Below are 12,127 nucleotides of genomic sequence, written 5' to 3'. Positions count from 1 at the left end.
GTGTATGTCTTTCAAACTGGTGTGGGCATTTTATAGATCAGTGATGGCGAACCTTTTGAGCTTGGTGTGTCAGCATTTTGAAAAACACTAACTTAACTCTGATGCCATGTCACATATAGAAATTTTTTGATATTTACAACCATAGTAAAACAAAGATTTATATTTTTGATATTTATTTTATATATTTAAATGCCATTTAACAAAGAAAAATCAACCAAAAAAATGAGTTCACGTGTCACCTCTGACACGTGTGTCATAGGTTCGCCATCACTGCTATAGATCATACATACATAGGTCCTGTATTTTTTATCTATTTAACTACTCTCTGTCTTTTGATTGGAGCATTTAATCTATTTATATTTAAAGTGATTATTGATAGGTACATAGCTCTTGCCATTTTATTCTTTATATAATTATGTTACTTTTCTTTTTCTGTCTTCTTCCTAAAGAAACCCTGTTAACATACTGGTTTGGTGGTAATGAACTCCTTTAGCTTTTTGTTGAATGGAAGCTCTTTATTTTTCCTCCAACGATAAATGATAGCCTTGTTGTTTAGAATAGTCTGCATTGTAGGTACTTCCTTTACATCACTTCAAATATTTCATGCCAATCCCTTCTGGCATGGGATCCCTAAAATGTTTCTGTTGAGAAGTCAGCTGACAGACTTACGGGGACTTCCTTGTAGGTAACTAATTGTGTTTCTCTTACTGCTTTTAAGATTCTCTCTTTGTCTTTAATTTTTAATGTTGTAATTATGATGTGCCTTGTTGTGGGCTCCTTTAGGTTCATCATGTTTAGGACTCTGCATTCCTGGACTTGTGTGTCTTTTTCTTTCACCATGTTACAGAAGTTTTCAGTCATTTCTTCAAATAGCTTCTTGATTCTTTGCTTTCTCTATTCTCATTCTGGTACCTTTATGATGTGGACATTGTTATGCTTCATGTCCTCAAATTCTCTTAAACTATCTTTATATTTTTTAATTCTTTTTTTATGCTCTAATTGGATGTTTTCTGCTATCTTGTCTTCCAAATCATTGGTTCAATTTTCTGTTCCATCTAACTTAACTGTTTATTCATTCTATTGTATTCTTCATTTCAGATATTGTAGTCTTCATTTCTAACTGGTTCTTTTTTATGGTTTTGGTCCTTTTTTATACTGTTGAAGTTCTCACTTAATTTCTTGAAGTCCTCCCTAAGTTCCTTGAGCATCCTTATAACCATTTTTTTTAATTCTATATCTGGTAAATTGCCTACCTTCATTTTATTTAGCTCTTTTACTGGATTTTTTTTATGTTCTTTCATTTGGGGCATGTTATTTTTCTCCCCATTTGGCTCTCTTTTTGTGTTTGTTTCTAAGTATAGGTCAAGCATGTCAAACTCATGGCCGGCCATGAGTTTGACATGCTTGTGTTAGGTATATCTGCTGTTTCCCAGCATTAGTAGGGTGGCCCTATATAGTAGATGTCTTGTGGGACCCAGTGGTGTACTCTGCTTGATCACCTCAGGTTAGTCCTCCAGGAATGTCCCTTATGTAGATTATGTGAGCCCTTCTTTTGTAATTGTCTTGATTGTTATTTGGCTTGTTTCAGTGTGGGATCAATCCTCAGGTTGTCTGACTGTGAGGATAGACTCCAACCACAGAGTACATGCTGCTGTGCAGGTACTGACCAAAAAAAGCGGAGTTTGCCTCAGTAGTGTCTGGTGCCAGCTGACATCCCCCTTGGCATATTCTACTTGTGGGGCTAATTGGGTCCTGGTTTGATGTCTGATGCTCACCACTGGATATGCTGTTTCTGGGGCTTCTTGGGAGGAAGTCTGGTGCAGGTCAATGTCAGAAGCTGTCTGTGATTGACCCTGAGCAACTTGTTTGGAGCTACAAAATGACCCACAGTTCGTGAGTTCCTCTGCTGGACCTGTGTGTGCATGGGGGGGATCAAGCTGTGCACCAAGACTGGCAAACACCAGTACCAAGCCCAGGGGGAAGGTTAGCAAAAGGCCCAAAGCACCCTAAGATCTGCTTTTGCCTGCCTCTGCCTGTTGGCTGCCTGTTATACTCAGTCACTGAAAGTGCTGCTGTCAGTATTTGAGTTACCTGAGGTAGTTTCTCAATGATTCACCAGTAGGGATGAGTGGTATTCACCAGATTAATACAGGTTTAAATTCAGTGCCATTTCTGGGTCTGAGGCCACTCAGCAAAAGTCCTAGGGTAAAGCAAGGTTATCTGCCACCCTCTTGGTGCCTGAAGATCTTTGTGGTAGGGCTAGGTTTCAGGGAGTCATCAGGGTGAGTTCAGCAGAGTTTTTTGTTTTTGTTGTTGTTTTAGCCCAAACCAGTCAAGATTTGGCTGTGTGAAGGAAGGGCACTACACCATCCGTGTGTGAGGGAAATATGGTCCCCATCCTGAGTCATACAACTTAGTCTGTCCCTGATTCTCCCTGTACCTCCCAGAAAGCTCTAGCTCAGCAGTTCAGTGTTGGCAGGAATCAGGATGGTGGGGTTAGTGAATCTCCCCTGAGAGGCAGGCATTAGGCAGGCTATTGGGAAGGTGGGGGGAATGACCCCCACTCCAGAGCTACACAACTCATTCATGGGAACTCCTGAGTCTGCATGGACCTCTATACTCCAGGTCCAGGTGGCTGAATCCTCCCCAGGGCATGAGCTCTGTAGGGTGGTGTGATGAGGATTCTGGAGTGTGGGACTATTGCATTCCCCCAGGCTGATACAGTAAGGAGAGAGTGCCCCACCCAGGAAATGTGGCATCTGAGGTGTGGGAGAGGGACTCAGCACAAGGATCCTGATGGCTGTCTCTTCAGCTCTCTTCCTGGAACTGCAAATCACAGTATCTCCTCAGAAAACTCTATTCTGCTCCACACTCCCTCCTCCGGAGCCCAAGGTGAGTGTCTGTGAACGATATTTTGTGTCGTTCCTTGAATCTTCCCTGTAAGCGGGCTCCTGGGTCTCTAGCAGACTCCCATCTCTCCTTGGTGGAAAGATTCCCTGCTGATTTTTACAGCCAGATGTTATGGAGATGCCCCTTCCCAGCTCTGTTGTTCTGGGCTGAAAATTCTGGCATGGGGCTGAGACCTCACTTTCCTTAGGGATAACCTTTACAGCTGGGATATCTCTCTGGAATCCAAGCTGCCACCTCTTCCAGTGCACCAGTCATTTTTACTTCTCTATCCTTCCTACCAGTCTCTATGAGGCTTATTCTATAAATCCTTGCTTATAAGACTCTGTTCAGTTAGTCTTCAGTTGGTTATTCAGGTTGATTGTTCTATATTTTACTTGTAATTTAAGTTTGGTCCTGGAAAAAGGGGAGTGTAACATCCACTTAATCCACTACCATCTCGGATTCTCTCCCTGTATTTTTCATTTCTGACTGGTTCTTTTTTAGTATATCTATATATAATTTCAGAGAGAGGAAGGGAAAGAGAGATAGAAACATCATGATGAGAGAGAATCATTGATCAGCTGGCTTCTCCATGACCCCCACTGTGGATCAAGTCTGCAACTCGGGCATGTGCCTTGATAGGAAATCAGACCATGACCTCCTGGTTCATGGGTCGATGCTCAACTACTGAGCTATACCAGCTGGGCTTGAATGGTTCATTTTTGTCTTCTTGTCCCATTTTTATTCTTACTATCACCTTATTTATCTCTATATTCATTCTTTCCCTAAGTTTTTGGAGCATTCATATAACCATTGTTTTTAACTCTGTATTTGGTAGATTGCTTGTCCCCATTTTATTTTATTTACTTATTTTTCTGGGGATTTCTCCTATTATTTCATTTTGGTCATGTTTCTTTGTCTCCCAATGTTTGGTGTCTCTATTTGTTTCTGTATAATGGATATATCTGCTATCTCCTGGTCTTGGTAGGGTGGCCCAATGTAGTAGATGTCCTGCTGGCTCAATGGCACAAGTCTCCCTGATTATCTGAGTTAGGTGCTCCAGGAAGGTCCCTTGTGTTATTCATATGAAACCTCTTATTGTAGTTGAGTCTTGATTGCTCTTGACCCATCCATGTGTCAGGTTGAATCTCAGACTAGTTGACTATAAGGATTGACCCCAACCATAGCATAAAAGCTACTCTGCAGGGGCTGGTCCCATGAAGTGAATTCACCCTAGCAGTTTCTGTTCCCTGTTGAGATCTTCCTTTAAGTGTTCCACTCGTGTAGCTAATTGAGTCATTCTCTGATGTGGTCTGTTGGTTCTGGGGCCTTTTGGGAGGGACTCTGGCATAGTTCAATATTAGACTGTTCCTGTGACAGGCCTTGTTAAGAGCTACAAAGTGATCCACAGTGTGTGTGTGTTTTTTCCTTCAGGGCCTGAGTACATATGGAAAAGGCTGTGCTGTGTACCAAAACCAGCTTCCACCAGCCCCAAGCTTGGGGGAAGGTCAGCAAAAGGCCCAAGGCACATTAAGATTTATCTCTGTTAACTGGCTGTCTGTTAGGCTCAGTCACTGAAAGATCCTCTGGTATTTACTAGATTAATACAGATTCAAACTGGACACCAATGCTGGGTTTGAGGCCACCCAGAAAATGTCCCAGGATATACCAAGGTCAGTTATCACTCATTTGTAGTCTGTGGAACTTTATTTTATGGCAGGATCTCAGGGAGTCATCAGGGTGATGTCAGTAGTTTCATTGGGCTAAAACAGATTAAGATTTGGCCCTGTGGATGGATGAATCTGCATAGGATCAGTGGCACTGGTCAGGGCATGTGGGAGAAAAATAGACCTTTTGAAAAGACTTCCAAGAAAGTTTGCACCATGGGCCCGTGCTGGTGATAGACAGCAGACTCCTCATGGCATGAGCTTGGCAAGGTGGGGCCATAGGCAGTTGGGAGGATGAGGCTAGTGCATTACCCTAGGCTGGCATGGCATGGATGGGCGTGCTCAACCCAGATAGCATCTATGTGAGGTGTGGGAGAGGTCAGCACAAAGACAATGGCGGCTGTCCCTATAGTCCTCTTCTTGAAGACACACAATCCAATCTTCCCTGTATGACTCCAGTCCTCTCTGAGCTACCACGCCTTCACTGGTATTCGGGGTGCATACTTGCAAATGCAATATTGTGTGCTGACCCTTTATGAGTTTACCTGGGTTCTTAGCAGATTCCTGTCTCCCCTGGAAGATGAAATCTCCTCTGATTTCCACAGGCAGATGTAATGTGGGCTCTTCTTCCTGTCTCTGGTGCTCTGGGCTGGAGAACCTATGGTGGGGTTGAGACTCCTCACTCCTCAGGGGAACCTCTGCAGCTAAGATATCCCTCCTGATTCTCAACTGGCACATGTGGGTAAAGGGCTAGCCTTTTTCATGTCTCTGCCATTTCTACCAGTCTCAATGTGGCCTCTTCTATAAATCCTTGGTTATAAGACTTCTCTTCAGCTAGTCTTTAGTTATTCAGTATGATTGTTCTATAATTTAGTTTTTATTCCAGTTTGGTCCTGGGAAGAGGTGAGTGTAACTTCTACCTACTCCACTGGCATCTTGGATCTCCTCATTCATTACATATTTTCAGCTCCAGATTTTTTATTGGTTCTCTTTTGCTTACTTTTATCTTTTTGTTGAGCTTTTCATTTTGATCATGTATTTTTTATTTTTTAATATATTTTTTTATTTTCAGAGAGGATGGGAGAGGGAGAGAGAGATAGAAACATTAATGATGAGAGAATTATTGATTGGCTGCCTCTTGCATGCCCCCCACTGGGGATCGAGCCCACAACCTGGGCATGTGCCCTTGACTGGAATTGAACCTGGGACCCTTCAGTCCACAGGCTGACGCTCTATTCACTGAGCCATCCAGTTAGGGCTATTTTTTATTGAGTTATCTGTTTTCTCATATAGCTCAATGAATTCCTTTAAAAGAACTCTTTTGAATTCTATGTTAGGCAGTTTGAAGATTTCTGTGGCTTTGGAGTTGGTACTGAAAAATTACTATGTTCCATTGGTGATATCTTACTTCCTTGATTATTCATGTTTCTTGTAGCCTTGCATGGATATCTCCACATTTGAGGAATCAGTCACCTTTATTTCACCTATGATTGAGTGCAAGGGTGCCAGGTCAGTGGCATTACAGCAGATTTGCCTTTGTGGGTGTTTAGCACTGGTTCTGGCTCTGGGGAGTGCAGTGGTATAGTCTCTATGCAGCTCCATCTGCTGAGGCTGGTGTCAGTGAATACTGCAGTGCTCTTCAATGTCTAAGTCGGAAGGTGTCCATATTGGTAAAAAGGGGTATTGGAGTCCTCAATCGTGAAGGCTACTTGGATCCTCCTGTTCACATTTTGGCCCATGAAGCAGAGTCATGGCTGAGGGCATCCATTTGGCACCATGTCTAACATGTGGGTGTCACACACAGTAGCTCTGGCTGCTATCTCTGAGATGCACATAAAGTAGCATGCTACAGAATTCTGTGATGTAGACCTCTTCACTGCTGCAGTGGTGCTGTTGTCTTGAGGGAGGGACAATACTTGTTGGGTAAGAGGAGTCAAGTTGCAGCTAATTCTGGTGGGACTGGAGCAGCAGTTGCTCCTTCTGTACAGGGTAGCTGGAGTAGACCTGGCTCCTTCTAGGGGGCTAAGTAGCACCAGTTTCTTGTGTGTGTGTCGAGGGGAGAGTGTCAATAAAACAGTGGCTCCTTTTCTGGGAGAACACAAGTTTTGACTCCTTGTGGATGGAAGTGACATCAGTGGCTCCTTCTTGGGGAATTGAGGTTTTGACAGCTTTATGGGGAACAGAGTATCAGTGGCTTTTTGGTTGGGGAGTGAAACCAGCTTATTTGGGATGTATGGAACAGTAGCACTTCCTTCTGGAGAAGGGCAGATTATCACTTGTTCCTTCTCCTGGGAAAGTTGGCATTGATGGCTTCTTTTTATGGGGAGGGTGTGGAAGAGCAGCAATTCCTTTTGGGTAAGGGAGGCAAGGACTGGAACTGGCTCCTTCTCAGGGGGATGCAGTGCTGATGGTCCTCTCCAAGGATTTGGAACAGTGATAACTTCTCTGGAGAACACAACAGCAGTGGCTCCTTATGGATCTGAAGGCAGAGCACCTATGGTTCCTTGGGTGGAAAGGAAAATTGGCAATAGCTCCTTAGCGGCGGGCAGGGCAGAGGAGAATCCTTTTTGTTAGGCAAGGTGATGGAGGCTCCTTTTGGGGAGGGTAGAGCAGCTACAACTTTTTCTTGGGTTGGGCAGAGTGATGGTGGCTTCTACTTATAGTGATGGCAGAGAGGAGTGGACTTCTGGCAGTTCAGTCAGCTAGGGTCAGTATCAATAAAAGACTTCCTGATGGTAAGGGCTGCTAGAGTCTTCCTGCTGTCCTTTTCTACAGTAGGTTCCCACTTGGTGCCTAACTTTGCCAGAGTAGGGTTATATATATAAGATACTTCCTACATTTTACTCTATGTACATTTTTATTTTTTCTCTCCACTGAGTGGTTATAAGTTCTTTATTGTATTCCAGAACACTCTCAGAGCTATTTTTGTGTGTATGTAGTTTATTTCCCGTTTTGTTGCTATTTGGGGTGGGGAAGATGAGCATTAGAACCTGATAGTTTTCCATCTTGCTGATGTCACTCCAGTAGTTTTCCATTTGTATCAAAAATCTCAGAATGGGAAAATCTATAGAAACATAAAGTAGATTAGTAGTTGCTAAGGGTCTGGGGAGGAGATAGATTAAGGAATGATAGCTCAGGAGTATAGGGTTATTTTTTTGTGACAGTGAATTTTTTAACATTGATTGTGGTGATGGTTACAAAATTCTGTGAATATAAAGACCAGTGATAGTGTACTTTAATGGTTGAATTTCATGGCATGCAAATTATATCTTGATAAATCTATACTAATAAAAGTGTAATATGCTAATTAGACTGGACAGCTGAATGATCTTCCAGACCAAGCAGGGGCTTCGAGGGCTGAGGCAGCCTCCCTGGCTGCGAGGGTCGAGCCCTTTGCATGAATTTCATGCATCGGGCCTCTAGTTTGTTATAAATGTAATATGGCATCAGTCAGAGGGGAAGACTTGGATGCAGAGAAACATATTGGGAGGTTTTCTAGTAGTCCAGTTGAAAAAACAAGGGCCTACATTAGGGTATGGATATTAGGAATTAGAGAGAGGAAGTTATGGCAATAAAATATATTGTAGAGGTACAATTGATAGGATTTACCATTTGTTTGGATGATTTGTGCATGAAGGTAGGGATACAAATAAGACTAAAGTTTTGAATCTGGGTAGCTAGGATGGTTTTAGTATCTTTTCTAGATACTGGGAGCACAGAATGACTAACAGCATTTTTTCAAAAGAAGGAGATGAGTTCATAACAATTTTAATTTTTCATGTACTGTCAGGATAATCTTCAAAAGATGCCCAGGAACCTAATTGAAAATATCAGATTGAAGCTTAATGGCAAGAGAAGTCTGACTAAGCATTTAAAAATTATGAATACATAGATAATAATTGATATCAGAAAGGCAAATAAGAATTCCATGGAGAGACTATGAAAATGTAGAAGAGGACTGGAGACAGAGCCTTGGGTAGACAGCTCCTTATAGGAGGCAGCAGCAAGAAAAGAACAAAACAGAGCCAAAGAAGGGAGGACATTATAAGCAGAGAGAACAGTAACAGAGCTGCTTTAACAGATGATTGAACCTAGGCCTTTAAGGAAAGGATAAGTAGAAGAGAGGCTGAGGTTGTTCCATGAAGGAGAAGAGCAAAATCACACAAAATAAAATGGAGGATAGTATAAAAATGACAGAGAATTATCTTAAAGCTTTTGGGACTTACCCACCTTAGCCACTTAGGAAGACTAGGGAGTTGTGAGAAATTTCTGACCTGGTCCAACTAGAGGTCCATATTACCTTTCCTAGGTGAGGTTCTCACTTACAAATGGAACATCCCAGAAAGATCAGGCCCAGGACCCAATGATTCTGCTTGTGTTTCCTGGATTTATTATTCTGCAGTAGATCCCATCAAGGTAAATACAATGTTGGCTTCCTGAAGGTGAGTCTCACAAATGGGCAAACTGACTGGCAAAAAGAAGCTACTAATGGTTGTAATAAAAAGCCCATCACTGAAATACTAAGGTCTGGGGTTTGGGGAAAAATTCGTTAAATGCTTGGCTTATTTTAATAGACAGGAGAAGGAATTAAGGAAATAGATAACATCACATGTTTGCTGTGAGCATTTTCTTTCTTGATTCTTCTTCTTGGATTTTATAAGCTCTGATTTAAAAAGCCTAGGATTGCTTGTCAAAACAGTGGGGCTATAGCCTCAAATTTTGTTTAATCCTGCCTTTGGAGTGACTTTATATAAGTCATTCTGCTTCTGTGTCCTTATCTGGAAAATGGGTTTATGAATCTAGCCACCAATCTACAACCAGATATCAGCAATCATTTATTGAGAGACTACTACATTTTTAACATTTTACTTGGTGCTTTAAATGATATAAATGTAAGATAGAGTTCCCATATTCAAAGAGTATTACCTATTTTGGGAGACAGATGACTATAAACTATAATTATATATATCTTTAAAACCATGTAACAGTTATATGTGGGTTCACCAGACAATGATTACTTCTGCTTGGAGGTGGGGATGAATGAGAGGGAAGCTGGAGAAAGCTTCACAATGAATGGAAGGTACATGTACTTTGAGTCTTGAAAGATAAATAGCAATTTGCCATATGACAAGCGATATGGCAGAGGGGAGGGCATTTCAGAAAGAAGAGACAGTATGAGGAAAAGCACTGGGTTTTGAAAGTTCTGGTGGTTTTATAGATCATTGAATAGTCTAGCCTAGCTAAAACAAACCTTATATAGCACACCTTACCTGTGTCCCAAGGTATTTATGAGGATAAATTCAGGTAACATATTGAAGATGATTATAAATGTAAAACATTATGATGAAGTTCTGAGGGCAGAGTGGGCTTGAATGTCAGCTTGGCTTTCTGTACAGCACTGCCACTCAGGAACAATCTCATATCTTTCACTCTCTTTTCCTCCAATTTTCAGGACATGTACAGTGGCTTGGTGGGGCCCTTGGTCATCTGCAGAAAGGGCATCCTGGAACCCCATGGATTACGAAATGACATGGACCGAGAATTTGCCTTATTATTCTTGATTTTTGATGAGAATCAGTCTTGGTATCTGGATGAGAATGTGGCAACCCATGGGGCCCAGGAGCCAGACCGTATTAACCTACAGGATGAAACTTTCTTGGAGAGTAATAAAATGCATGGTCTGTAGAAGTCCTCACTGATTATATAGGGGTATCTGATAGACCCATTACTATCCAAGGGTGCATAATTCTCTAAAAAAAATGGGAAGGTAGAAAGGTGGAATAGAGATAAATGGAAAAAATGTCTCCTACTATTTTACATTTATATACACAAAGCAGATATGTAGTCTATATTAGATCAGGTCCCAAGAAAGCAGGAATGCTGACTCAGTAAAGTTTCTGTGGTGACATCAGCATATTTGAACATATTAAAGAAGGCAAGATGGACATTTATGAACTTCAATGTATTTGGTGAGCTGGCTGCTGAGGGTTTCTCTGCTTCAAAATCCTGAATTTAGTTTCTCAACATCATCTTATTTATTTACTACTCTAGATCTGATATATGCTTTCATAATATAGACAGATGGACAGTTTATCTTTTAGTCTATTTTTAAAAACAAACTTCAATTTACAGATTGAAGAATTGGTGGAGAGAGCCTAAGATAGTAACATACTTGATTTATATTACATACAAGAAAGAGGTGGGGGTTTTTTTATATGCTTGAGTGGATTTTGGAGGGACATTGTGCATTCAAGCCCTCCATTGTTCTAGAAATATGTGTATCTCTTCAAAAACAATAGGAAATCTCAAACAAGAGGGAGAATTTAAGTGCAGTGAAATGTATTAAGTCATTTCTCACTATCCCTTCTAATGTAATATTCCTTTGACCTGAGCATAAGCTGTAGCTTTGTCAGTGACTCTAATGAAATTCAAAAGTAGTATTTCATTGTCACATGGTTTCTAGTTATTTCTTTTTTGTGGATATATGAACAATTAACATTGGAACAGATGTTTCACAAACTACAAAGTGAACTTTATCTCCTGTCAAATCAAAGAAATAAATTGCCCAGGACAAAAAGGGAGTAAGCACAGTTAGATCCTATTAGAACAGGAATGGGCTAATGCCCATTTCCATCTGCTTGTTTATATGCTCATTCATTCAAAGTCTTCATATACAATCAATCTACCTATCTGTCCATCAGGTATTGGTTAAGAACTTTTTGAATGCTGGCATTGGAGATAAAGTTAAATAATGTAGAGGTCTGAGGTGAAATAAATAATATTATTCCCTTCCCTTTCAGATTCATGAACTAATTCAGAAAGAGAAAGAAATGTTTGAGGTCAAATGTGAACTTATTGAAAAGGCTAATTGGAAAACCAAATTTGGTTCTTCAATTAAGTGGGCTTCCTAATACTCCTCCTGTAATATATAGGTTTTCTGTCCTGTCATTGACATATATGACCAACATTAGCCATCTTCCTTTTCAGGGACAGAATCTTTTCCACAATGGAATAGTAAATCTGTTTGCACCCCTTTCTATGGTCAGACAGACTCAAGAGAGAGAAGATTCAGAAAAGGCTGAATTGAGTGTGTGTAGTGTTGTTTTTTTTCTCAAATTCAGTTTGGTGGGGATAAAACCAAAGGTGCATATAAATGTCCCTTCCATTATTTTCCATCTTGAGGTGTAGAGTGGAAATTACCTTCCTTTTATGAGAACATAAGAAGTTGAGGAATGCATCTTGGGCATAATCCTGGCAATGTTCATTAACATGACAATGAGTAGTTTATTGTCTTTAGAGTTTGGATGTAGCCTAGGAGGAGGCAGATGATGAAGCCCATTCATTGATATCATTATTAATTTAAAAAATGTGATGTCTTAAAAATATTTATTGTAAGCTAATGTGTCTGCTGGGTGTTCTGGAGAGTATAAATGAACAATAGTACTATATTATTATCATTTCCTGCTTACTAGGAACCTAGAATCTAGTTGGGGACACAATCTTCCACAAATTAAAGATAAGTAAGTATAGAGGCAATTTCTGGTGTGTTCCAAAAGGCAAAACAGACAGTA

The 12,127-nt window shown here is 40.8% G+C and overlaps 1 protein-coding gene across 4 annotated transcripts in view; it reads left to right on the top strand.

Annotated features, from left to right (window-relative positions):
* Positions 1 to 12,127, top strand: part of HEPH (hephaestin) — a 112,565-nt gene that overhangs the window by 91,053 nt on the left and 9,385 nt on the right. For all 4 annotated transcript variants that reach the window (XM_059680187.1, XM_059680186.1, XM_059680185.1 and 1 more), the window contains 2 exons: positions 8,866 to 8,972; positions 10,009 to 10,234. In XM_059680187.1, the coding sequence (XP_059536170.1) occupies positions 8,866 to 8,972; positions 10,009 to 10,234 (333 nt within the window). The remainder of the gene's footprint in view (positions 1 to 8,865; positions 8,973 to 10,008; positions 10,235 to 12,127) is intronic.

This window comes from Myotis daubentonii, chromosome X (genome assembly GCF_963259705.1).
Source record: "Myotis daubentonii chromosome X, mMyoDau2.1, whole genome shotgun sequence".
NCBI classification, from domain to species: domain Eukaryota; kingdom Metazoa; phylum Chordata; class Mammalia; order Chiroptera; family Vespertilionidae; genus Myotis; species Myotis daubentonii.
The sequence above is the reverse complement of the archived record's forward strand: the minus strand, read 5'-3'. Positions and strand labels throughout refer to the sequence as shown.